Source organism: Colius striatus, chromosome 2 (assembly GCF_028858725.1).
Source record: "Colius striatus isolate bColStr4 chromosome 2, bColStr4.1.hap1, whole genome shotgun sequence".
NCBI classification, from domain to species: Eukaryota; Metazoa; Chordata; class Aves; order Coliiformes; family Coliidae; genus Colius; species Colius striatus.
In genome coordinates, this window is record NC_084760.1 from 109,540,447 (window position 1) to 109,566,675 (window position 26,229).

The 26,229-nt window shown below is 39.3% G+C and overlaps 1 protein-coding gene across 1 annotated transcript in view; it reads left to right on the forward strand.

The window, feature by feature from the left end:
• Positions 1-1,074: 1,074 nt before the first annotated feature.
• SYTL3 (synaptotagmin like 3) overlaps positions 1,075-26,229 on the forward strand; it is a 36,187-nt gene continuing 11,032 nt past the window's right edge. Inside the window, exons 1-9 of the mRNA XM_061989041.1 lie at positions 1,075-1,165; positions 5,043-5,589; positions 6,916-7,131; positions 12,111-12,175; positions 15,534-15,585; positions 16,909-16,981; positions 18,694-18,766; positions 22,143-22,267; positions 25,966-26,100. Coding sequence (XP_061845025.1) covers positions 5,480-5,589; positions 6,916-7,131; positions 12,111-12,175; positions 15,534-15,585; positions 16,909-16,981; positions 18,694-18,766; positions 22,143-22,267; positions 25,966-26,100 — 849 coding nt within the window. The 5' untranslated portion in view covers positions 1,075-1,165; positions 5,043-5,479. The remainder of the gene's footprint in view (positions 1,166-5,042; positions 5,590-6,915; positions 7,132-12,110; positions 12,176-15,533; positions 15,586-16,908; positions 16,982-18,693; positions 18,767-22,142; positions 22,268-25,965; positions 26,101-26,229) is intronic.

Consider the following 26,229-nt stretch of genomic DNA (forward strand, 5'->3'; position numbering starts at 1 on the left):
TAAGAAGGTCTTCTGCATTATATATACAGTTTATTGGATAGAGCCAGGAGCAAGAAAGGAGATGGACCATCAAGAACAGCCTCTCTTCCAGCCTTTGAAATAATTTGAATGTAATTTTGAACTTCATTACTCACACTTGAATCTTTAATAGACTGAATTGGAATATTGAATCTAAATAATTCTCTGAGACAGGATTTCTACTTGCAAGGTAAAATAATTCTCTGTTTTTCACAGATGCAGAAAAAAATGAATTATTTTGAACTTTTATCTGTGCTAATTGCTTTGTCATTCTGACTTGAATAAAAAACTGTTTTGTTTCCAGGAAATACAAGCAGAGGTTTCTGTGTGAGTCCTAGGGACACTGAGGTTAGTAGTATTTTCACATCTATACTGTCAGAAAAAGAAATGATGTAGAACTCAAAGCCACTTGTCTTCCTGTGTGAGGCTTGAAGACTGAGCATATTTTGATGATATCAGTCAGCTTTTATAGTCTCTTGTGCTGAGTTTCTTTTTAACATTAGAAAAACAAGTAACTTCTCTTTGATGGCTAGTTGCTGGTAACAAAACCAGACTTGGCAAAAGCAGTTGTGATGCTAGAGCTCTACTTCGAGTGCATTTTAGCTGTTTTAGGGATGCTGCTCTGAATATATGTCAGTCTAATTTTGATGCCTAAAGGAAGGAAACAGGGTGGAGAACAGCCTCTGCTTTTTTTTAAGGGAAAAATAAGTAAATAGTAAGAGTGTAGACAGTTTTGTGGAGACTTGGCTAGAGGAAAGAGGACATGATAGAACACAGCTGGTTAGGCAGTAAGCATTAAGCGATAAGATATTGGACCCTTGCTCAAGGACATGAGAGCAAGAGAGTTGTATGATAACAGGATGAGAAAACAGGAGCTTAGTTTGGGTTGAGCAGCCACAAGCATCCGAAGTATGTTGAAACGGGGAGGGGGTTTGCATCTAACTGGGAACCAATGATGAGCTTAGCTTTTGCAATATGTATGAGCCTGATTATTGTATCTATAAAAGAGTTATATCTTTGCAAATAAAGTTGAGACTTGTTGCACTACAGGGTGGGCTTATCTCCTGTCATCTTCAGCGTAAGAGTGTTCCTCATCTGTCAAAAGCAGTTTGCTTCCATGCATCTTTCTTTGATGGCCATTGAAAAGGTAAGAACATGGTTTTAGTTTATTCTATATGACATTGCACGGTGGGATGCATTTTTACTTACTGAGATTGTGTTTTTTAAACTGTAAAGATTTCATGAAAACAATACAACTGGAACTGAAGTGTTTAGGTTGTTTTAGGTTGGTGTTTTTTCACTTGAAATGCTGGGATGGGGTGTTGTTAACATCACAAGACATAACTTCAGTAAAACCTTATCAAAGAAACTAAGCTATTTGTGTGTGTATGCAAGGATCAGACAAACTATTGCAGATAGCTAGTATAAAATAACACTTGTGGTTTGCTTAAGTAAGAATAAGTTTATGTGGTTGGGCTCTGCAGAATAGAAAATAGACACAAATTACAGTAGCTTTTGTGAATGTTTTTACTCTGAAGTATCATAGCTACTGATGCGGTACATCCATCTTCTGGATGTAATCCAGTTATCTTGAATCAGGCTGTGACTTCAAAAGACCCATTTATTTATACTTATTTAATTGTCATTATTTTGCTAATGCTTAAGGATCTGAAAGGAGTTCAATAATGCATTACATGCAAAATTGCTATGAGAAAAAGCTTGTTACAGGCATTTCTAAGTTCAAAACCTTAAAACAGAAGCTACCTTTTGCGAACTTAATCTTAAGTAGGCCTTTTGATCTTTGGTAACATAAATACATACAATTTTAGCCTGATATTAAAAGAAAAAAGCATGGTCTTCTGACATTGTGCTGTGTACGTGTGGGTGTCCTTCTCCTAAAGCTTGACCACATTGCTTGTTCCATTTCCTTTATGATGGTTGTGAAATGCTATTTTCAAAAAGGTGCAAGGTGCCTGACCTAATTTTAAACAACGCCTAGGCAAAATGTTTTACGTGAGCTTTGTGCAGAAAGAGAAGTAGTGTCATGGTATTTACTAAAGAGGAGGTTGCTGATGCTTTTGGTTTTATGTAGAAGATGCTTGGCTTTGAGGTTAGCTGACTGTGTGAAACAGCTAGCCAGTTGCATTCAATGGGTAAACATGAAAGGAGGGCATCTGTGAAGGTCTTAAAAGTGTTTTTTCCTGTTAAGGAGGCTCACCTCTGAAAACACCACTTCTTTTATTTCTGGGGGACAAAAAAAGCTAATCCAATACAGATAGATATGGTATTAGAAAAGCTCTTCTTGATAGAGAGCTTTTCAGTCCAAATTAAACATCATGATGAAATGATTACACATTCAAGTCTGTTATGGGGCAAAAGGATTATATCCCACTTTGGGGGATGTAATACTTAATTTCTTCTTAAGGCTTCTTCATCATTAAACTAGATTTTGAGTTATCTTTGAATATGCAAGAAAAATTGATGGAACACAAAAATTGTCAGAACTTAAATCTTCATGAATGTTTAAAAAAAACCCCACCAACTGTAGGAATATCCAGGTGCAATATTAATAAAGCTGCTGGCTACATGGTGTATTTTAAGCTTTATCCTCTGCAGTATACAATGATTTTGCTCAGCAGTGAGAGCCGTGGTGGCTTTTTCCCTTTCTGCATAGTGCAGATACTGTAGGGCATAGGACCCCTGGTACTTCTCTATGTGGTAAATTTGTTCTGTTGTTTGGTGCCAGAAGATGATCCTAGTCCCTGTTGGCAGTCTGCTGTTGTCATTCAGTTCAGTGCTTGTGATTTATCATTGTGACTAGGGTATGATGTGTAGCAGCAGACCAATGGATTTTGATTGATGGTGTTTGCAATATCACTGACAGGCTGAAGTCTAATGCCTTTCTGAAGAATTCTTCCCTAGCTAGGGCAGAACCCATGTCTCCCAGGGGAAACAGCTGTGAAAATTAGGGAAGGCTCCAATCCGTTCCTTTGCCCTGTAACATTTAAATTTGTGCAAACTTGAATAGCTGAAAATATTTTTTTTTTTTAAAGCATCTCTAAAGATTCCATATGCCCTGAATGTTTTTCACACACTAAGGTGTCATTTGAAACTCATTTCCCAAAACAGACTTGAAAGATGAAAACCTTTGTGCTTTTCTATGAGGAAGGGAAGTACTCCTTTTTAAAGAATTGGAAGGAGATATCAAATGGCAACTATTTCTGTACTTGCTTAACTGCAGATGTTGCTCTTGGTAACTGTTTTACCATGGCACACTTTTAGTAGCTTTGTAAGACATTCATGTCTTTTCTTTAAGATCACTAGAGCAGTTTTATTGGGTCTGCCTAATAATGACTATCAAGAATTTGCTAGCTTTTACTGGTGCTTCAGCAGGATTTTCAAATGACTTTGTAGATACATTAGTCTTTGGAAATCATAGGAGTTTGTAGAAAAACAAAACTTAGGCAGCAACAGGTGTTTTGGTACCTTGTATAGTTCAGAGATGCTGGAGTTTACACTGACTGTTCTTTTAGATTGCGTTGACTTAAATGGAGTTGAAGCCTCTAAATATGCTTGTCAACCCTGAGAGGTTTTCTTGAGGTAAAAGATGAAAGGTGCAGAGGCCTTTGAAAATGACATATATTGTGTTTAAAAATTTCTCAGGCTTTTTAGGTTTCAACTGAGTAATTTCCTGTGAAATTGCAGTTGGTAAGGAAATAAAATATGATTATACAGATCTGTTTCTCTTTTGTTTCCACAGGAAACCAATCTAACACTGTTAACACTGCTTCTGTGAAATGCTTTGTCTATCTGTTAAAAGGTTTCACAGACTCATGTAAAAAATGGAATGCACACTGTTTATAAATGCAAATTATCACCTCCTGCTTTTTTTTTTTTCAGGTGGGCAATTAAGTTACTTAATTGGGGCATGTTGTATGCAAAGTAATTCCCTGCGTGAACAAAACCATATTGTCTCTGTATATGAAGTTCTGGTGGTTTATTTTGGGGTGTTTTTTTCTTTTAAACTTAAAACTCACAATATTTTAAAATCAATGCAGGTAGTTGGTTAGACTCTCAGCTGAGATCCATCAGTGAAGTAACTGTGTAACTGTATCTGAAGTAACTCCTTTGGGAAAGCTTTTCCTTTCTGTCCTACTGTCTAGGCTTTCTGCCTAGAGCCTGACTACGTGTCTTTAGTTCATATTAAATTGGAAATGCTTAAGCAGTTTTATATACACATCTTTAATATTTGGTGAACCATACATGGAACTCTTTCATTTCTTGTAATACACCCTAGACACTAGTATTAAAAGTGAATATGGTGTGTAACCTGAATTAGATTGAGAAATCGTGTTCTTTCTCTATTAAAATTATTTTGTATTTTAGTGGGAGCTTCACAAAAGTGGAAGTCACAGAATATATACAAAATACAGTTGTGATTCTGTTAATTTTACACTTCTCATACATTTGTACATTTACATCATCAGTTTAGGCCAAAATTGTTAGTGCACTGAGCTGAAAATAATACATATCTTTGCTCTTTAATGTTTGTGTGAACAGAGATAATAGCATTATTGGGTATTAAACTGTTTATCTAGACTTAACAGACAGATCATTGGTTGAAATGACTCTTAGAGTGGTTTTGCCTCTTTCCTCTTAGGCTTGTGATGCTTTGTCTTTTTATACAAAGATGAGATTAAAAAGAAATGTTTTTTTTTTTTCTCAACCAACTATGACTTTTGCAGTCATGGGACCTGTAGGCCTGTGTTAAAAACTAACTTAAACTTCTTTATTGGTTGTTTTATGCTGACCCTACCAAAAAAAATGTTTAGATATGTGGCTGGATGTTAAGGGCCAATATGGTGAGACTGTCTGAAGAACAGCACTCTCTTAAAATCTTTCCTGTATCTGAATAGATGCATGAATGGTCTGAGTGTAGTTTAAATGTGGTCTTCACATACTTTTTTCAATGTGTCGAAGAGTTGAGGAGAAGAGATTGTAACATGTATTCTTTTTGCCTCCAGGTCTGGAAATCCCAAATTTACAAGACCAAATTAAATACATTCTTTCCACTCCTTTATACCATCTCTTGGTGATTGTCCCTCTATCTGGTGACAGTTAAAGCCCTATCTGGATCTTGCTGGAAGATCTCATCTCTCTTGTAACCCCTCAGCAAACAAAGAAAAGAACAAGAAGTTCTTTCACGTGAAAACGACAGTGCTGATGTGGCCGTGACAACTATTCACATTTCTTGGCAGCAGAGACTCTTAAATGGTGACTTGTGTGAAGATAGGCATGGTTATTTTTTTCTTCAAGGATATGATGCAGTGAATCATCAGTCAAGTAAAAGCGAAGACACTTAGTAAACACTCAGACCACATTATACTCTCCAAAGGAGTATCTATTGTTCTGGGTGTAGTAGAACCACAGGACAGGAGTCTACAAGATAAGTTTGGGGAAAATGGCTTGTGAATTTAATCTAAACTTGCTTAAGGAATTGGAACGAGATGCTGTTCTGGAAGTGCTGTACCGTGACCAGATGGTGAGGAAAAGGGAGGAGGAAAGAATAAGGTATCTGCTGTCCCCCTATTCCAATGTTTCTGTTCCTTTTTTTCCCCTCAGGAGTACTATTCTCCCTCTTTGCCATCCTTCCAAATGCAGTCTCTTTTTCTCACTTCTTTTTAGCTAATGCCTTTATATTCTTTGGGAAAACTAAGGATTATCCAGAGCCTCTTGGATTTGTCATACTAATGACTACAGTAAAGATGAGCAAATACCGTTCAGTGAATGATCTGCCTGAATAATGTTACTGCTAGCCTTCATAGGAAATTCAATTGCTGCCTGTGTTTTTTTATGAAGGCTTCATGGCATTCTCATCGTGTCCCTATGTATGCCTATTTAGTCCTGGCAACATAGCTGGCTTCTTTAACTTATGTTTTGGCAAGACTGGAGTTAAGAACCATTGGATATTTGCTTCTTGTGCTGAATTCAACACTGTCTCTTCTCACAACAGGTAGCCAGCACACCACACTGTCTTGGAGGTTGTTAGTAGTGCCAATAGGTGTCATTGGGGAGGAAAAGGATTCTATTTAATTATTTCACACTCTGCAAGTATCTCAGTTGTGAAGGATAAGGGATAATCCTCCATCATTGTATTTGCTTTATATCAAGGCTGGGCAAGTTTTTCCTCGAACCTTGTACCCTGATTTGTCACATTGCATCCCCATATGAAACAGGGTGTTTGTGTTGCCAAGTTAGAAATGTTGAGTCTCTTAAATGTAGACACCTAAACTTTGTTTACAGCAAACATTTAAGTAAGTGTCACTGAAGGTGGTAAATTATTGTGAAAAGGGTTATAAAGAAAGTCTGGACTGGTTAGAAAATATCATTCAACTATTGTTGGTGTTGCTAACAACTAAAACCAGATCTTGATTATTGATACATATAATGGAAGTAAAGTTGATGGAAGAGGAATGTTCTGATATTTTGGTCTGATGATGTTTTTATTTAACTTTCAGATGAAAGTTAAACACCATCAAACCAAAGGGAGCACTATTTAGTCTCCCTCTTTGTCTGTGAATACATAACAGCTTCCATACACAATTTCAGTGCCCTGCCCTGAGCATGCATAACTGACAGGAACAGAGACTTAGTTGCCCTGGACTATTATCCTGTTTGTACGATGCAGTTACGGCTCCACATACAGTCACAGTGCAAAAATACTTTGTGTAGATACCTTCAGAGAGTGCTCAACTGAGGTCCAACTTGGGAACATATCTCCCACTAGTAATGACATTGCAGGACTGGAGTACCAGCTTACAATTTAACATGGAGATTTTAGTCTCTAAGTTTAATTTCTAAAAATGAAATTTATTGTGTTTTTCTCTGGGGGATTAGGAAACTGAAACTGCAGCTGCAGCAGCTTCGGTGGAAAGGGCCAAGAAGTGTAAGCCATGAATACAAGGAGAGATCTTGTGCTCGCTGTCAGAAATCACTGGGTTTATTGATGAACAGAGGAGCAGTCTGCCATGGGTGCAGTCATCGAGTGTGCTCTGAATGCCGGGTCTGCCTGAATCCTTGCCTTTGGAAATGCACCGTTTGTTATGCTCATGGGTAAGAAAATGTACTGGTTTGGATGATCAGGGGACTGGAGCATCTTCCTTGTGAGGAAAAACTGTGGGAACTGGGGCTGTTTAGTCTGGAGGAGACTGAGGGAGGATCTCATTAATATTTACAAATATCTAAATGGTGAATGTCAGAAGGTTGAGGCATCACTTTTTTCTGTTGTATCTAGTGACAGGACAAGGGTAATGGGAAGAAGCTGGAACACAAAAAGTTCCATTTAAACATAAGGGAAAAACTATTTCACTGTGAGGATGAGGGAGCCCTGGCACAGGCTGCCCAGAGGGATTGTGGAGTCTCCTTCTCTGGAGGTTTTCAAAACCCACCTGGACATGTACCTGTGTGACCTGATCTAGGTGAACCTGCTTCTGCAGGGGGATTGGACTAGATTATCTCTAAACATCTCTTCCAACCCTGGCCGTTCTGTGATAAAGGCTGGTTTACAGTGGCTATCCAGTGTAAACCAGCAGGCTGATTTTGTGTGCATCTTTTGCTTTAAACAATTAAGGAAACAAAGCTTCTGGAGAAATGAAAATGTTGGGTGAAATCCTGATAACAGTGAAATGGATAGGAATTTTCTTTAATGCAGTTTCCCTTCCTGTATTTAGCAAAATGGATCCTCAGGGTAGGCTAGAGGTAGCATGACAGTGATGATAATGGCAAAGCATAGGGACCATTGCTAGTTTCTGAATTCTAGACAGAACACCTTCCTCTGACTTAATACTGAACCAGAGCATCGTAACAAGTTGCTGGCAGTGCTGTGTTTTGGTTTAGTATAGCCAATTTCTTGACCACGTCCTAAGCGTGTTTTGGGTTGGAGATTTTTTGTCTCATACTACAGGAAGGGGAAACCTGGATTGATGAATAATTTGAAGTCATGTTTATATAAATTTAAAAAGCAAAAAGCACTAACATTATTATTATCAGGGTATGTTTAAATGAGGTCAGACAACCAAACAGAAAATGATCTTTCTGTTACTGTGTTGGTACAGTTTTTATATCAAAATACTCCATCATAGTAAGATTCTGACAAATAGGATGGACTACACCAAATATTTAGCATTATTTCCACCTTTGAAAAATAACATTATATAGGCAAACAAAGAGAGTTTTGGAAATGAATCAACAGTTGTGATATATAGATGATATATAACCCTGTACAAACGGTGAGGATTTGGATGAAATTTTACTTTATGCCAATAAAAAATTGATGTAAAATAAAAATGCACCACTTCACTCCCTCTTAAGATGCCAAAACGAAGTTTAAATCGTGCTTGGAAAATGTAAGGCAAGGCATTAGTCTCAAGCTAAATGAATTTCTACTACTCTTTTGAAGTAATTTTCTATCATTTGGAAGAGACTAAAAATATATTCTTTGAATCCTCTATTTTGCAATTTATGCATAAAGTAGGCAAATCAGTTCCACCTATACTTGATACAAAGCAATTACTACATTTTGGTGAATATATTTCACTGTCTGTGCTTTGCACTATAGGCACAGTTATATGCACTTAGGTTAAAATGTTAACTTCCCATATCCTGCCTTAGATACCTCCCTCCACTTCCTCTTCTTTTAAACTGATTCCAGTTATTTGGTGACCACAGTGGAAATCCCCTGTAGAGAGCAGCCGGTTGTTAAGCTGCCTTGTATAGTGCTGCGTGCCCTGAATTGTTTCACAAGCTTGTCCAAGTACATAGTGGTAAAACCAGGCAAGCACTATTTAAATGAGTTAAAGGACACTTTTATCTTTCCTTGAGGAAATGTTTAAATTTGTTTTCCTGATATAGAGGAATTTTTCAGCTGTCATTGAAATAGCAAAGAAACAGCACATTTGATCTTGTTCAGTGGCGATGCAAAGTCTTAAAATCAGTCAGACTTTTTCCACTGCCTTCTGTGAGCTTGGCATCCAGGCTGCAAATCTGAAGGAGGGCAGTGACTGCAGCAGTGTGGTAAATGCTACTCAGCACCTTATGTGTACCTTGATGAGGGAAAAATAGAGTGAGTAAGAACCACAAGAGATTTTATTCAGGTTCTGAGCAACCTTAGTTTCTGAGTCTTAGTTACCACTAGAGTACTTTTTCCTGAACAAGACATCAACAGCAGCAGCACTGCTGAGATTCTCTTGTAGGCACAAGAATCATGTTCTAATGTACTAGCTAGATTGCAAGGAAACCAACACTTCAGCATCTACTTGTATCAGCCATTGCATTTGATCTGTGCACAAAACAAATGTTACTTAGACACAAAGGTAAAATGTACAGTATTTCATAAAGCTGATGTAAAGCTTCTGAAGTAAAGGATGTGTGTCAGGAAGATGGAGCCAGGCTGTTCTCAGTGATGCCCAATCAAGGGGCAAGGGGCAATGGGTATAAGCTGGAACATGAGAAGTTCCAAAGAAATACAAGGAAGAATTTCTTCACCATGAAGGTGACGGAGCATTGGAACAGGCTGCCCGGATGAGTTGTGGAGTTTCTTTCTCGAGACATTCCAAACCCACCTGGCCAAGTTACTGTGTGACCTGATCTAGGTGAACCTGCTTCTGCAGGGGGGTTGGACTGGATGATCTCTAAAGGTCCCTTTCAAACCCTACCATTCTATAATTCTATGCACAAACACCTCAGTGGAAGAGCCTGCAGGAATAAGTCAATGTTTGTTGTTTACAAGATAGAAACTTGTAGACTGCCAAACTTTCTGTCTCTCACCTGGAAGAGGCATCTCTTATCTGAATGGATTTGGTGTAATCTGTTGTTTTCCAAACCAATCTTGTCTGGAGATACATTTGTTTTGCTTTGAAGGAGTTTAGTCTATTTTACCTGACAAGGATAGCTCTTTATCAGCTTTATTGTCACACTTGTGGTCATAGCTTTTTTTTTTTTTTTAAAAAAGAGTGTTTCCACATGTTTTTTTGTCATGTTAGTGATTTAATTATTACACCTATCAGGGTAGAACTGGAGGTTAAACTCTGAGAAAATAACCGTGGGTAGCACAAAGAACATAAAGGGGAAGTTGGAGGTGAGAATCAAGGCACTACCAAGGCAGAGCCCTTGAAGATCTAGTGCAGACAGAGATTTCAAACCTTTGTTCATTAATAGATATCCAGCCAAAGTAAAGAAATATCCTATCTCAGTTATTTTAACCTATTTTTCAAACTCATCTGTATTCAGTTATGCACAAGGGTCTATCATTAGACATGCAAATAAATGACTTCTAAAAAAATTTCTGCATTGCTACTTACAAAGGCAAATTTGAGATGTCTTAAAATAAAGCCACAGAAAGAAGAAACAGCATCCTACCTATAGTTTGTCTGTTTTAACATAGAGTAAGGTGAGGTGTGAAATGGCAGACCCAAGGACTTTTTTGCCAGACCTTAGGTGGAGATGGCTATAGCTCTTATGTCTAGAGATGTTCTTAAGGACAAGAGCCCCATGTGGACATACGGTCTGTATGTTGTTACAATTTCAAGCATTTTTGGCAGATGGAATGGTAATAAAGGGAAGATTAATTTCATAGAAAGAAAATTAACTGTTGGCTAGAGAAGAACGTTTAGTGGTGCCTTCACTGAGGAAATTTTCACCATAGAACTTCATTCTCTAATAAGCATCAGAAAATCCACAAGGAACAGGGATAAAAATTAGCAAGACAATTAGATAATATTTTGGAACTTGAAGGCTCCAGAGAATCCTCTCCTCAGTTAAAAATCCTTTTGCTCTTTAATAATGGATGAGTTCAGATGACTTCATCTAGGTTGGTTGGAGACAACAAATTGCAAGAGTCCAACCTGATAAAAATCTGCTCTTGACAGAGCTATTCATGTTATACTTGTTTATCAAGACTCTTCTGATCCCTTGATCCTGGTGTTTGTGTGACATTGACAACACTGATGTTAGTGTCCACAACATAGAGAGCAATAGCCCATGAAGCTGTCATACCATCAAGGTTGTGGAGCTCAGTGGTCCCTGGTAGTCATCTCAAGTTCTTCTTGGAAGCAAGTCTTCTATCATTGACTTTCCCTGCTCCTCAGGCTAGGCTGCAAGCAGTCAAACACAATCACCCGAGCTGTAATGTAAGCTGGTGGTATAGCTTGGAGTGGACCCAGGACTGTAGAGCAATACCTAGAGCAGTATCTGTTGCTTTCCAATATTTATTTCCATAGCAAAAGGAGAAGGAAATAAAAAAAATAGGAGAGGAATCCTTCATTTGCAGACCAACAGCAAAACCATCCAGTGGAGTGAGCAGTCATAAAATCTTAGTTTTATGGTAGGGTGTTGTAGTTCAAGCCAAGCCAACAACGAAGCCCCATGCAGATACTTGCTCCCTCCCTGTCCCCACACCTCCTCTAGGACGGGGAGGGGAAGTGGAAAAGAAAATGAAAACTCTAGGGTTAAGATAAGAACAAGAATAATAACTAAAATAAAGTAACAGTAAGAGTAATAAAGTATAATAATAGTAATAATTCAGAGAAACAAAGCTCAAGAAAAAGACAAGTGATGCCCAATGCAATTGCTCAGCACCTGCTGACTGATGCCTGAGCAGTGATCTGTCCCTGCTGGCCAACTCCCTCCAGTTTATATACTGGGGATGATGTTCTATAGTACAGAAGAGACCTTTGGCCAGTTTGAGCCAGCTGTCCTGGTCATTTTCCCTCCCAGCTTCTTGTGCATGCACTGATCTGTCCTCATCCCTAATCCACTCACTCACTGTGGGGCAAGGTGAGAAGCAGAAATGGCCTTAATGCTGTACAAGCACTGCTCATCAATAACCAAAACATCCCTGTGTTATCAACATTCTCTTCAGTGTAAACCCAAAATAGACCCCTGCAGCAGCTACTAGGAAGAAAACTGACTCTGTCCCACCTGAAACCAGGACACGGGATTAAGAAATATTGTTGGATTATTAAATAGTTATCAAACATTTGAAGCAATTCACTTTAGAAAATGTTAAGTCAAATGTTTTTTTGCCTGTTTTCCAGAGATGTGAAAGTAAAGGCTGGTGAATGGTTCTTTGAGGAACGAGCAAAGAAATATCCAGATGAAGGTAATCACAGGAACAGACCACAAACTGTTGTATAACATGTAGTCCTCATCTAAGTGAAACACAGAAAATAGTCTGCCACTGTATGTAACGTTTCTTCCACTTGGTGAGAGGTTTGTCAGAAATTATCATGCAGTACCTCTGTCTGTACAATAAATAAAACATGAACACAAGCCAAAAGAATGCATTTAAAAGTATAATTTATTTTGTCTGAGTAATAAGAAGATGCTGGCCTTATCAATTTGAATTGATGAGCCTGTAAGACTTCCAAGAAATGCAGTGCTGTGAAATAAATATAAGAATGCTAAAATATATGTGCAGGAAGGAAATGATCTTGCATCCATTGTTTGTCAAAGTTAAAACTGCAGTTGTTTTCACTGAGACGGTTCCAAAGTTTAAAGAAATGACAGGATGGAATAAAGACAGACATGTATAGCTATAAATCAACAGAGAGCTAAATGCTCACTCTTTGTTTTGGTGGGGGTTTTTTTAGCATTCTGTCACCTGTGCTATTGCCTTGTGTTCAGTCTTTCAGCACAATTAAAAAATACAAAGCCCTGAAAGAAATTATAGAGGATGTGGATGGATTACTCTGTGGAGAACATGTTTCACCAGCCAAGGGACTGTTAGTTTCCTCTTCACCTGCAATGACTACTGAGGTGGAGAGGGTTTCCTTCTGTTTTCCCTTGAAGTGCTACTTCAGATGGGCAACTGTTTAACTTTGTGCCTGACTGTAGCTAAATGTTACAATTTCATTTCCAGTACCTAGATTTAAGAGTAGAGGGTGAAAAGGAAGGTGCTGGGCCTTAAATATCTCTTGGGGAGCTTAAATAGGAGGAACTTTAAAATGGAAGAATACAATCAGGCAATTTTTGACTAGTAGGTATTCACAAAAGGCAGCAGGTATCATATTAAGAAACAGAACTATAGTTCCTATTAAACAATTAGTTTAAAATTTGAATGATTTTTCTGAATTCCATCCTAGCTAACACAGTTTCTGATTTTTAAAGTACTAGCTGACTGATCTTTTGAAGCACAGTTGTATCACTTAATCATTGTAAGTGATTTTCAGTCTCTTTTCAGCGAGTCTAAAGTTGGTAGTTTTAACAATGTCTGTTATTGGAAAATGCTATGTTGTTCTCAGACACTGAATCTGATATTGAAGGTACTGAATGTCCATCTTTCCAATGAGATAAATGAGTTCTCACTTTGCATTATCATAGTTTTTGTCAGTGCTTAGAAGAGTTTTACTTTGTTAGTTTTATAGTAATACAGTTGAAGTCAAAAAGTCTCTAAGGATATAGAGAAGATAAGCCTACAGGGAGAAATATGTTTTGGTTTAGTTCCTTTGATTAGACGGACTGATATAATTAAAGGGGTTAAAAAATGTCAAGCTTTGAAACACAGAAGCCACAGCAGTTATGTCTTCCTCAAGCCTGTAGAGACAGTGCCCTCTCTTGGTTTCTAACAATAATGCAAACGAAGTTTTCACTGGAAAATGAGTGTAACTGAAAAAAAATACAAGTGAAGTGTTCTCATGTTGCAGAGTAAAAAACTCAAAGTTAGATCAGTATGTTTTTTATTAGTTTTGTGTAGCTTCTGCCTAAAGAATAAAACCGATCTTTTCATGAAGGTTGCCTTTACTGACTAAAAAATTAATAAGAAAACATTTAATGCTGAGATAAATCAAAACCCCAAATATTACTTATTGATAACAGAGCATTAAGTCTGGATTTCTGACCAGAATCTGTAAAGTCAGTAAGTTGCTTATTGTTTCTACCACCAAGGTCTGCTACTTAAATAAAAGTACTTTGTTATAATTAATCACATCTTCAGCAAAGCATGGCTCAGGTGCTGCTTCCTGTATTAGGAATGATGAGTGATTAAAGCCAGGCCAGATTTTTTCAGTTGACTGTTTGTTACACATATTTAGCCTTTCTTTCTTTTTGTGATCACTCAGGAGCAAACTACAGTTTTATGAGCCTTCATTGTTCGTGTCTGATGAAGCGCTTGCTTCTCGGTGTTCTTTACATCGTGTGGCTGCGCACCTGAGGCATGGTTGTTCTTTCCCCACAGGGTTGGCCTTGGCAAAGGTTTTTAGTCATATTTGTGAGCTAGTCATGCATTCTTATGATTGTTCAGATCTCTAGTAGGAAAAGTAGAAACTGTTTTTCATATGATGCAAGAGATGACCAGAACTGCTGGAGAGCAGCTCTGCAGAGAGACACCTGGGAGTGCTGGTTGGTCATAAACTAACCATGAGCCAGCAATGTGCCCTCGTGGCCAAGAAGGCCAATGGCATCCTAGGATGCATCAAGAAGAGTGTGGCCAGCAGGTCAAAGAAGGTTCTGCTCCCCCTTTCCTCTGCCCTGGTCAGGCCTCATCTGGAGTCCTGTGTCCAGTTCTGGGCTCCTCAGCTCAGGAGGGACAGGGAAGTGCTGGAGAGAGTCCAGCACAGGGCCACCAAGATGATCAGGGGACTGGAGCATCTTTCACAGAGGAAAGGCTGTGGGAACTGGGGCTGTTTAGTCTGGAGAAGAGGAGACTGAGAGGAGATTTTATTAACATTTATAAATATCTAAAGGATGGGTGTCAGGAGGTTGGGACATCCCTTTTTTCTATAGTAGCTAGCAACAGGACAAGGGGTGATGGGATGAAGCTGGAACACAAAAAGTTCCCCTTAAATATAAGAAAAAACTCTTTCACTGTTGAGGTGAGGGAGCCCTGGCACAGGCTGCCCAGAGGGGTTGTGGAGTCTCCTTCCTTGGACGTCTTCACAACCCTCCTGGACATGTTCCTATGCAACCTGATCTAGGTGAACCTGCTTCTGCAGGGGGGTTGGACTAGATGATCTCTAAAGGTCCCTTCCAACCCCATCATTCTATGATTCTATCACTCTGTGACCATGTGCCTATTCTTCTACATGTTTTAAAGCTTTCCATGGTGTTTCAGTGTTATGATTGAAGTGTGCTTTACTGCAGGTGGGCTGTGCACCACCTGCTTCCTGGAGCTCCAGAGGCTGAGAGCACTTAAGAACCTGTAGAAATAGGCCTATTAGTATCTGTATGTGATTGTCCTCAGCATTTGTGAAGAGCTGGTCTGAATGGATCACCTGTGAGAGGTGAAGGTGAAATCATGATGCAGTTTGTGATAATGGAAAAACTTGTGTGTTGCTTAGCATGTATGCTGAGAGGTCAGGTGGAGACTGATTTTGCTCCTGACTTGCACGTGCATGAGCTTCTGTAAAATACAGGCCAAGTCCTGAAAAGCACTGATTTAAAAAAGTATTATACAGGCATCAGTAACTGCTGTTGTTGTTATGTGACCTTTGAGTGGGTTGGTTTTTTTTTCTCCTTCACAGGCAGACATGAAACAGTTGGTGCAAAGCTCTTGAAATCTTATCAGAAACTGAGGTAAGACTCATAAAAGGACAAATGGTCCTAGGACACTGAGAATTTGTATAAGTGGTATATTGTATGCAATAAACCAGACAGCTTGTGGTTTTTTTATTATGAAAAACAAATGTCAGTACTATTGGAGCATCAATGATAAAGCTGGATAAATTGCCCCTTTTATCTGTCAACAACCCATAGGAAAGGTCTGAAAGGGAGTACTCTCAAAAGACAGTTCTATGTTTAGAGCAATAGTGGTTTATTTACTCAAAATGAAGTGACCTGCATTATTTTTATTATATCTGCTTGTATTTTTTCTGTAGCTATTTGCACCATTACCTGTAAAATTGACACATTACTTTTAAATGTTCAGAGACTAAAATTATTTACTAGGTGTAATATCAGGAGTATCATAATTTGCTCAGTGAGAGATATGTCTGATTTAACAGCTTTAGGAAAAAATAGTAGACAAGAAAGTCTGCAACCAGTAAGATGCATCTACTTACCAAAGTCAAAAAAAAGCCAGTTTACACTGAACAAATACTTTGCTCATGCATAGGCCTCTAGTCATATTTAATTTACTACCAGTGGTATTTGGACTAGATGATCTCTAAAGGTCCCTTCCAACCCCTACCATTCTATGATTCTATGATATCTAGTGTAATAATGGTCTACTTAAACTATACAGTATAAAAGACACCCTCTTCCTTTAAGAAAAAAAAAACCCAACCACGACTTGTTTTTATCTAGATGTGGTAAAAGGCAAAAAGGAAGATCAACAGGTGCCTTCAGGGTCTGGTGGTTGTTCAATGATAACAGAATCAGTCAGATACCTTCCTCCCCCCACTCCCCCAGACTAGGGCTATTTACAGCAGATGAAATGGCTGGAATGCTGTAAAGGGGCTCTAACAGCTCTAGACCCAGGTGAGGAAGAATCCTTTTAGTATTGTAAATAAAGATGACTGTTTTCTGAAAACATCTCTGAAACAGAGATGGCACATGTGACACAGGAATTGTGTTTTATAAATGAGGAAACAGGTTGGAATATTGCCAGCCATGCAGAAGTCTAGGAATCCTGCTCTAAATTAGGTCTTCCTGATTTGTTTAAATTAAGAATTCTGCCTAGAGGAGACAAAAACTGAGAAGCCAGAAAGCTAGTCCAAACTCTTCCAATTAGACAATAGGCCTGTGCTACAGCTCTCAAAGACCCAGGATTTCAACCAGATCTTTAGACTGTAGGAAAGACAGATAATAAAGATGCTGTGCATGAATTTGATTTGTTTATCCATCTATTAGCATAATATGCTAATTGTTGCACTGTTTATTGTGTCTTTAAAATTCTAGCAAAATTTCTGTTGTGCCTCCAACTCCACCTCCTTTCATGGAATCCACAGCAGGAAGCAACACGACAGTAAACGTGCGTATCTGCAAAGTATATGTGTACATGCATCTCTTGGGGTGTCATTTGTATGAAGAGGCCAGCCACAGAAATGCAGTAAATTACAACTGCTGTAACATCATATTGCAATATAAAGGCTGCTGCTTTACCTTCCCTGGTCTATTTGTGTGTGTGGGGATTCTGCTTTGCTAGTTGGAGCGAAAGGTCAGAGACTGTCACGAGGGATGTTTTCAATTAGCTTTCAGTGTTTGAGGGAAGTGATTAACTGCTTTACTTGGCACTAGACTACTGCACCTGGAAGGCTGGATTGAGATCTCCTGAGCTCCCTTTCAGCCTGAAGGATGCCATGATCCTGTGATATTCAATAGTCATTTATAAAACGATCATTCCATGTGTTACTTTCATCACAGAGTGAAAAACAGTGAATTTGATGGTTGCCTTTGCATTACAGTTTCCAGCAGACAGAATAGTAAGAGGTGATCAGAACTCATCAAAATTGCACTAAAATACCATTTGGGTTAATTTGGATGGAATCCTCAGGCCCTGGGTTTGAAGCTGTAAACCTTCTAATATGTGCTTACCTAGTCTTTGGTTCAGAGGCACAGGAGTATCTGTAACAGATGGGACTTTTCTACTTGAACTATTAAATACACTACAACAAATCACTGATGTAATCAGTTGAGTTTATGAAATTGCTGTGTTACCTTCGCACAAGGAGTTCCACTTATTTTCATAGAATCACAGAATGGTAGGGCTTGGAAGGGACCTTTAGAGATCATCTAGTCCAACCTCCCTGCAGAAGCAGGTTCATGTAGATCAGGTCGCATAGGAACATGTCCAGGCAGGTCTTGAAGACCTCCAAGGAAGGAGACTCCACAACCCCTCTGGGCAGCCTGTGCCAGGGCTCCCTCACCTCAACAGGGAAATAGTTTTTTCTTATATTTAAGGGGAACTTTTTGTGCTCCAGCTTCATCCCATCACCCCTTGTCCTGTTGCTAGCTACTATAGAAAAAAGGGATGTCCCAACCTCCTGACACCCACCCTTTAGATATTTATAAATGTTACTAAGATCTCCCCTCAGTCTCCTCTTCTCCAGACTAAACAGCCCCAGTTCCCACAGCCTTTCCTCTGTGAAAGATGTTCCAGTCCCCTGATCATCTTGGTGGCCCTGTGCTGGACTCTCTCCAGCAGTTCCCTGTCTCTCCTGAGCTGAGGAGCCCAGAACTGGACACAGGACTCCAGATGAGGCCTGACCAGGGCAGAGCAGAGGGGGAGCAGAACCTCCTTTGACCTGCTGGTCACACTCTTCTTGATGCATCCCAGGCTGCCATTGGCCTTCTTGGCCACGAGGGCACATTGCTGGCTCATGGTTAGTTTATGACCAACCAGCACTCCCAGGTGTCTCTGCAGAGCTGCTCTTTAGCAGTTGGACCCCCAGCCTGTATTGGTACATGGGATTGTTCCTTCCCAGATGTAGAACTCTGCACTTGTCCTTGTTGAACCTCATGAGGTTCGGTTTCATATTTCTTGAAATATATCATTTTCTGTCTTCATGTATCAGCATGACAGTTTTCAACCATATCAACTCATGTCCTTAAATGTATTTGTCTACAGAAGGGAGTAAAGTGCTGCAGCCTTGCCATCTGACTGTCATGTGGTCTGTAGATACGTGAGCATGGAAAGTTGAAAACATTTAATGTTTTCTTACTCTTGGCATCTCTCATTTGCAGGAACTGGGACAGTCTAGAAGTTTCAATAAATCTGTCGAAAACTTGTTTTTATCTCTCACAACACATATAAAAAGTAAGTACCTCTCACTGCTTTGTCACTCTAGATTAACACAGTCATATGTTAAATACTTTTTTTTGCCAAAAAAAAAAAAGGATATTGAGTAATGGCTGAAATGATTCATGCCAAGACTGAGCCAACCTGAAAAATAACACAATAGGTCTCATTCTCCCTTGGTATTCTCCTAGCTGTTTAACAAGCTGTTGATAGCAACCCAGAATGCCTTTCTTGTAAAGATGTGAGAAGACTGTATAATGATATTTTGAAGTTTACTGTCTGTTCAGATGCAATGTATTCAACTCACGTTAGCACAGACTAGTAACCACTCTGTGAGGTAGCAATCTTCATGTTATCTCTCTGACTGGAATCCCAACTGACCTTATCAAAGCATCCATCATGGAATGCCAGCAGCGTTTACTATTGTCATTCTTGATTTCCAGAGGACTTCCTTCCTCTTTCTCAGACTGTCTGGTGGTGTGGGCTTTTTTCAGTGCATACTTCTGAGAGCCAGCCGGTCCTAACCACTCTTCTTTCATTCTGGTACCTTTGGTTCCTTTCATTCACTTCTGGTGCCTGCTGTTCATTAAGGTGCAGACTGTGTATGCACCTCTAAGGCTGCCTCCAGTGAGGACAGGCAGCCTTTGTGAAGAACAAATTACAGGCATCAGTGGCCAGAGGAAAACAACTTCTGAGCCTTATGAAGATTACAGGGGCTTGCAGATCTGCATGTATTTGAATGAACCTTACTGTTTTTTTACTAGCTTCATCTTGGACAACCCCAATTGTGAAATTAGACCTGAATAAATTTGGCTTTATTGCCTTTCTGCCTTTCCCCCTAACTCTTGGCTTGTTTGGCCTTTCCTCTAACTTCTTCCACCCATCCTGAGGGCCTGATCTCCTTTAATACACAGATTTCATGTTGTGTCTGTGTCTGCATAGCTTTAACAGAGGTTAAAGCTATGCAGAGACACAATGGCTCTCTCTCCTGAAGTATAACATAGGGTGGTGTAGGATACTTTATTCCTGGAAGCAGATAGCTGAGGCAGCACAGCATTGGACACAGAGTAATGTGTTCTTTTCTCTGTTTGAAGCCTGGCCACATCCCACAGTTCCTGGTAAACACTGTCAGGGCTGCAGTTCACTGTTTTAATAGTTCAGTGCTACCAAAAGGAAGATCCTGCTCTCCCCATATCTTTCTTCTCACCCTGCTTCTGGCCTTATGCTTCCATTGCTCAACTTGAATTAGTACCAGTATTTCTGGACCCCTCTGGAAACTGACTTAGCTGATTAAAAAGACATTAAAAAGACAGAATGTTAACCCAAACAAAGCACATAGGTACTTTTCTGCTGGTTTAGTAAGTTAAATAGGCTCAAGGTGGGGTCTATATGTTGGAGCTTGCACAACAGAGGATGTTGGGCTGTGTGGCTAGGAGCCAGGGGTTGAGGGGTGAAGAGCAGTGATTGCAGAGAAGGATGGCAGCAAGTTGTTAGCTCAGTTCAGCTGTATATGAAAGCCTACTCAGGTACTCGGTGAGGACAGAATGTTTTTATTTGTGAGAAAATACCAGGCTGTTGCAGCCAGTGAAGTCAATAATTAAAAAGTATAGGAAGTCTTACAAGAAAGACTTGAGCTTCTTGACTTATAAAACAGCTCTTTCAGACAATATGGCCTCTTAATGGAACGTGGTACTATGCTGATAAGTGCTTTTGGTCACAAGTGTCTAAAGTTAGGACTTTATATCTTATCTAGATAAAAATGTCCTGGTTTGCAGAGGTATTTAATACACCCAGATCTTGTGTGGTGCTGTAAATAAACCTGGAGAACCTTGTTATGCCTCTGATTCTATCAGTGGAGCCGGTGCATGTGCATGTCTGAGAGCAGCAGGAACAAAAGATTAGTGCATGCAGCACAATGCTACTATTGTATGGTCTCCTCTTTATGCAGTTACCTCCTGCTCCAGTGTGGTTTGGCAGCAACAGGAGATTATAATCCAGTGGTTGCCGTTTGGTGGATGTAAAGTGAATTGCTGGCTGTAGTTTAATGTGCAGTGCAAAATGGCCCTTGGCACTAGAGATAATGTCCATCCTAGTGACCATTTGAGTAGAGAAGCCAAAGGAGGAATAGATATGAAAACTGAATAACCTTCTTATTTTGGATTTTTATTTCCTGGCAGTAGCCTGCTCTGTAACTTGTTCATCTTAAGAAAATGTGAAGCAAGCTTGTGTTTCTGCTTCTACTGCTGGTGAAGCTACTCAGATTGTATCTACTCCATTAGATCTCTTACTCCAGTCACTTTTATGATCTCTGATTTCACTGTGTGTTTTAAAAACCTGGCTTCATTTACAGGCATTTAATTGAGCCTGCCTGTGAATATGTCACGTGGTGCCTTAATGGTGTACACAGAGCACAGTAAACATCTGAGGACTGATTGCTGCTTAGAACAGAACTAGCCCAAAGTAGCTTTAAAAATCACACTTAAAGTGTGCTGTTGTTTTTGAATACCATAATGACATATTGACTGCTGTCTGAGGTTCCTCCACAGAGACTCGTGTTGTGAGAGAAATATTTCTTTCTTCTGTATGAATTAAACATATGATAGCTATTTCATGTACCACTTGTGAGCTATTAATTCTTCATGAGAGACTAACAGGGATTTACAACAGTGTCTGCTGCTAAGCTTGCTAGTTTTCAACTTCAGTAATCATGGATGAGTGCTGCTCTTCCCTTTAAGTGAAGTTCTGGCTGTACCCTGAGGAATAAGAAGTGGTGCACTAAACACCCAATTGTCCTACAGGTTTCTCTGCCAATAAACTATGTGTCACTGAAGTGCTAATTCAATAAGGTACTTATGGATAAGCTTATGTCCATACTCGTGAGTAAAGTTATTGAAGTCTACTCATGTTCTTAATTATATGAGGTTTGGGACTAGAGTATGTCATATCTCTGCTTTCATCCATATTTTCGATACGTTTCTACATACTTTCCAGTATGCTCTGCTCTCTAATTTCCATTGTTGTGTTGCTTCATGTTGTTATAATTATCCTACTTTTGTCCTGAACCAACCCAAACTGCTTTACAAATCAAACTATACATAGGGACTGTAGTAGGTATGTATGCAAGGAAGCTTGAGTTGGTAGTATAGAGCAATTCCTTGCAGCAGCTATAATGGTGAGAAACAAGGAGTATAATTCCCAGGGGAAACAGCAAGAAAGATATAGGGAAGCAAAATATAATTATACCAAATGGGCCAAGTACTTGCCTTCCATTCAGTTTCTTACTCTCAGGAGAGCAATACTAAAATAGCAGGATGAAAGTTTGAAAGCTACAGCCTATAAATCTACAGGATTGCTTGCAGTGTTTGTTATAGTGACTTCTCCATTTTCCCTTCAGAAATATCCAAGTCCCAGAATGATATGGCTGACAAACATCTCCTGACCACAGATTATGGGGGGAATGTGGAGAGAAGGAAGCAAAGAAGGAGCCAGTCTGACACTGCCATCAACATTACAAGCAGGGTATCCGTATTCTTATCCGCAGTCTCTAACTGTAAGGGCTGTTTTGGGAGTGGAGTGTATTTGTAAGAATAATGACTTACACGGTGGAATTTTATTTCTATTGTATGAATAGGGTTTGGGGGATGGTCACCATGGCCAGACTGTCCTTCACAAGAGTTTTGACTGAATCTGCACACTTAATCTCAGCCCAGAATTGAAATGTTGGACTGAGGTTTTACAAAGACCCTCACACAGAGAGGGAGAGGATGACTCGTTTTGCTCTTGTGTCCTCACAGACTCTCTTGAGAGTCTGAGTGATACTTGTTCTGTGTGATTGCTGGGCTGCAGGAAGGTGCTTTATCTCTTGTCCTCCTCCTGCCCTTGTTGTTGCTAAACAGGTCAAAGCTATGACCATCCTAGCACACTTTCTGAGCACTTTTAAATTTGGTGAGGAGAAAATGTTGACTGCTGTTAGTTGCTGGGCAACTTTCCCTTTTGCTTTGGTTACAGTAGCTAGCTTTCAGTATTTTCTTGAGAGGTTGGAGAAAAATCCAGTCATCTGTTTTTCCACAAACTCTGAAGGGCTGCAGATGATTCCATGTATCTGCTGAAGAATTATTTTTTCGTACACTTTTATCTTCCAAGCGGCTGAACTTTGTCCATACTCAGTTTTCCACGTAGCGGGTGCTTAGCACATTGCCTTGTTTATCTGAACAAAGTAGATGTGGTCTGCTAAGTGATTGATTTAGATGCTGAGAAAAGGTTTTGCTTTGGGCCAGACCTCATGGCAGATATTACTCACAGCTCTCTTGGTGGCTACTTTTTACTTTCCTCTGAAGCGTTAGTGTTGATAAATGGAAGAGACAGAATGTGGACTAGTGGTTTCAATTGACCCAGTGAAGTCTGTGAACTCTGCAAAACTAGTTCAGCTACTTTTGCCAGCAATTATATTATAAACAAATTTGGCAACAGTTATTAACTACCCCAGTGCTGCTTCCATTATGGCAAACCGCACTTCAGTGTTACTTTATTCCACTGGGAGAGCACTACCCTTTTAATGCTTTGAAAAACATCAGAGTTGGAGATGGTACAAACAAACTATGCTTCATTACATGCTGATCACACTCAGCCTGTCACGTTTAGAAGAAGGATGTGGGTTCTTTGGCTTAAGAAATGTATTAGTAGGAGAATCCAAATTACTTGTGTGGGTTCTTAATGGCCCATTTAAAGATTTTTAGGACTCAGTTTATGTCCATCCTTTGCGTTACAGATTGGAAAGACAGATTTCCATGTTGTTTGTGTGTCAGAGCACTTTTTGTTCTGAGCCAAGGAGCTTTTCTTTCACTCTATTTAGAAAATATTTAAGCTAGAGTTTTAGTTTTGCTAGAATTACTGTTGATCTGTTTGCTTGCTTGCTCTTCTGAATGTAATCTTTACCATTCTGGGTTGGGTTTTTTTATTACTGAAGGAAATTTTACTCATCTGTCCCTGCATTTCTGTGATGGCTTTTTATATCTTTACTGTCATTTTTAAAAAGCTATTTTAAATCTCTGTCAAGGGCACTCTTGTGTTATCCTTCCATTTGTTTGTTTCCTTTTCCATCTTTGTTTTCCTTTAATAAGGCTAGCTTTTTACATCCTTGCTAGAACTAGAAGTTAAGATTAGGGACAGAACCTGGTTTAAATTACACATGCAAAACAACTAATTATTCACATTTATAACAAAATATGATGTGAAAATCTTGTTGTTGTTTTGACTCAGAAAGACCTTTCATTATTGGGGAATGAATGGAGACACATTCTTTCAATGGAAAGTGGGCATTTTCCTGCTAGTAATAAGTGGGAAGTAATAGCTGTAACTATTGTTATTGTTAACCCCATATGTGCTAGGGTGTAAGACTGGAGCACCACCTCAGTCTCAAGAGCACTATATGTTTCTCAAGTAAGTTTTCCAAATTTGTCCTATGTTCTGAGCTTGATTTCTTCAGGTTAGAGTTGAAAGAGATTGCATTTAACTTCAGTAATGGTGAAAAAACCCAATCTAATGGCAAGAACTACCAGCCAGTGTAAGATCTGGATTTAAGTAGTAAGTTATATAGCGTTTTCTGGGGCTTCTCACCATCAGAATCTCCAAGTTTATGAAAGGAACTGCAGCTATACCTGCTTCTCTGGAGGAACAGGCAGGCACGCTCGAAGCTTTGGCAGCTGTTGGTGCAGCGCCGGTAGCTGCGGGCTACCCTGCGGTGTCAGCGGAGGCGCTGCTGCTGCAGGCGCCAGGGCTGTGCTGGGTGGGAGCCCGTCTCATGCGACCTGATGCTACGTTTAGCGCTGGCAGGGATATTGCCTCCTCAATCACTTATGTTCTGTTTAACACAATACCGAAGGCTTTCTGTTCCAAGTAGAAGCTAAAATCCAACATCTTGTGGGTAGTCTGGGTAAGAGGTGAAATTGGTGGTGTTTCAGGTTTTTATAAAGCAGAAGACAAATTCTCTGTTGAGAAGTACAATGTTTCAGTTCTGTTGGGTTGGGGTTTGTTTTGGGGTGTTGTTTTGTTTTGAGACTGCTCTGAATGCATTTCCTGTCTGTTTCCTTCACACGAGGGAATGTGATGAGCTCTTACATCTATTCCTGAGGTAGGGCAGTTGTTACACATAACAATTTCTGTGTGTTATAACAACAACATACTGGTTTGGATTTTGCACATTCTGTTTTTTTTCAGAAGTAATCTCAATATATTATCTCCTCTGTTGTCCTCATTCTTTAGTGCCTTCTGCTGATCGTGCAGGAAGGGTTCTCAGTTTTGCTAAATACATGTTATGTATTTCTTTGATACAAATAAGCCTCAATCCTTTTTCTTGACTCAGTCATGCTATATTCTTTCTAGTCTTTCAGGTAATCCCTGTTACACAATTGTTTTAAAGAAATTGTTTTCTTAGATCCTCACCATGTAGAATTTCTTACCTCATTCTTTTCCTACCCGTTGAATCGTGAACATACTTTTCATAGATTATATTATCTAGGAGTGCTTTTGCGTGCCAGAATGGACTCAGTTCAATTTTCAGCATATTTCTGGCCATATGTATTGGTTTCCTGGCTCTTCTCTCTATTAACTACTGTTACTGGTAACAGAGGTGGCTAAAAGTAAATCTCAAGCAATTTTGCTACTAAATGTCTTGATTTTCCCCAAATTATCAGGTTTTTCATGGGAAAATTGGAAAGGTGAATGCACTTAGTCAAAGCAAACTTATGAGTCTCTTGCAAACTGCATTTGTTCTTGCAGAGGTAGACATGGGCACCTGTCATGCATGTTGCAAAGTTCTATTTTTAATTTCCTAGAGGCAAGATTGTTTCTTTTCTTCCAAAATTACTGTTTTGTTGAAGGCTAATAATGGCCTTTTTTAAGCATATTGCTACTTTTGGTGTGTTATTAGTGGAATCTTGTTAGTAATCACTGTGGTAGTGATGCCTAGGTTAGGTAGAAGTCTGTTGACTTTTGGAAAATGATGACTGTAATGGATGTACTACCAGCTGGGATGACAGAGCTGTAAATCAACATTGAAATGAAGTGACTCCGTTTTCTTTGCTATTGTGACTTGCGTGACGTTGATCAGAGCGAGTGGTAACTATTTGCTGGATTTTCTTCTGATTTCACTCCTGAAGGAATCTGGTTGTCTTTCTTAAATTTTACAAAAACCCCCAAACTTGCTGAATTTCTTACAGATGAAAAGCTGTCCCAGTCTCACCACTGTTGCCCAAGATGACAGTGAAATTCTGACCAAAAGGAATTTCAAGGACGAGGAAGACATAACAACCAGTCCCACAAGTGATGCAGTTTTCTGTGATGGCAGAAAATATGTAAGTTAAAGGGTGAAACACAACAGAACAGATGATTAATGGGAACAGATATAAAAGCCAAGATCTTGTTCAAAATGTTGGTTTCTTTGGGTTCTATTACAAAATGAAGGTAGAGTTTTACTTGAGTTT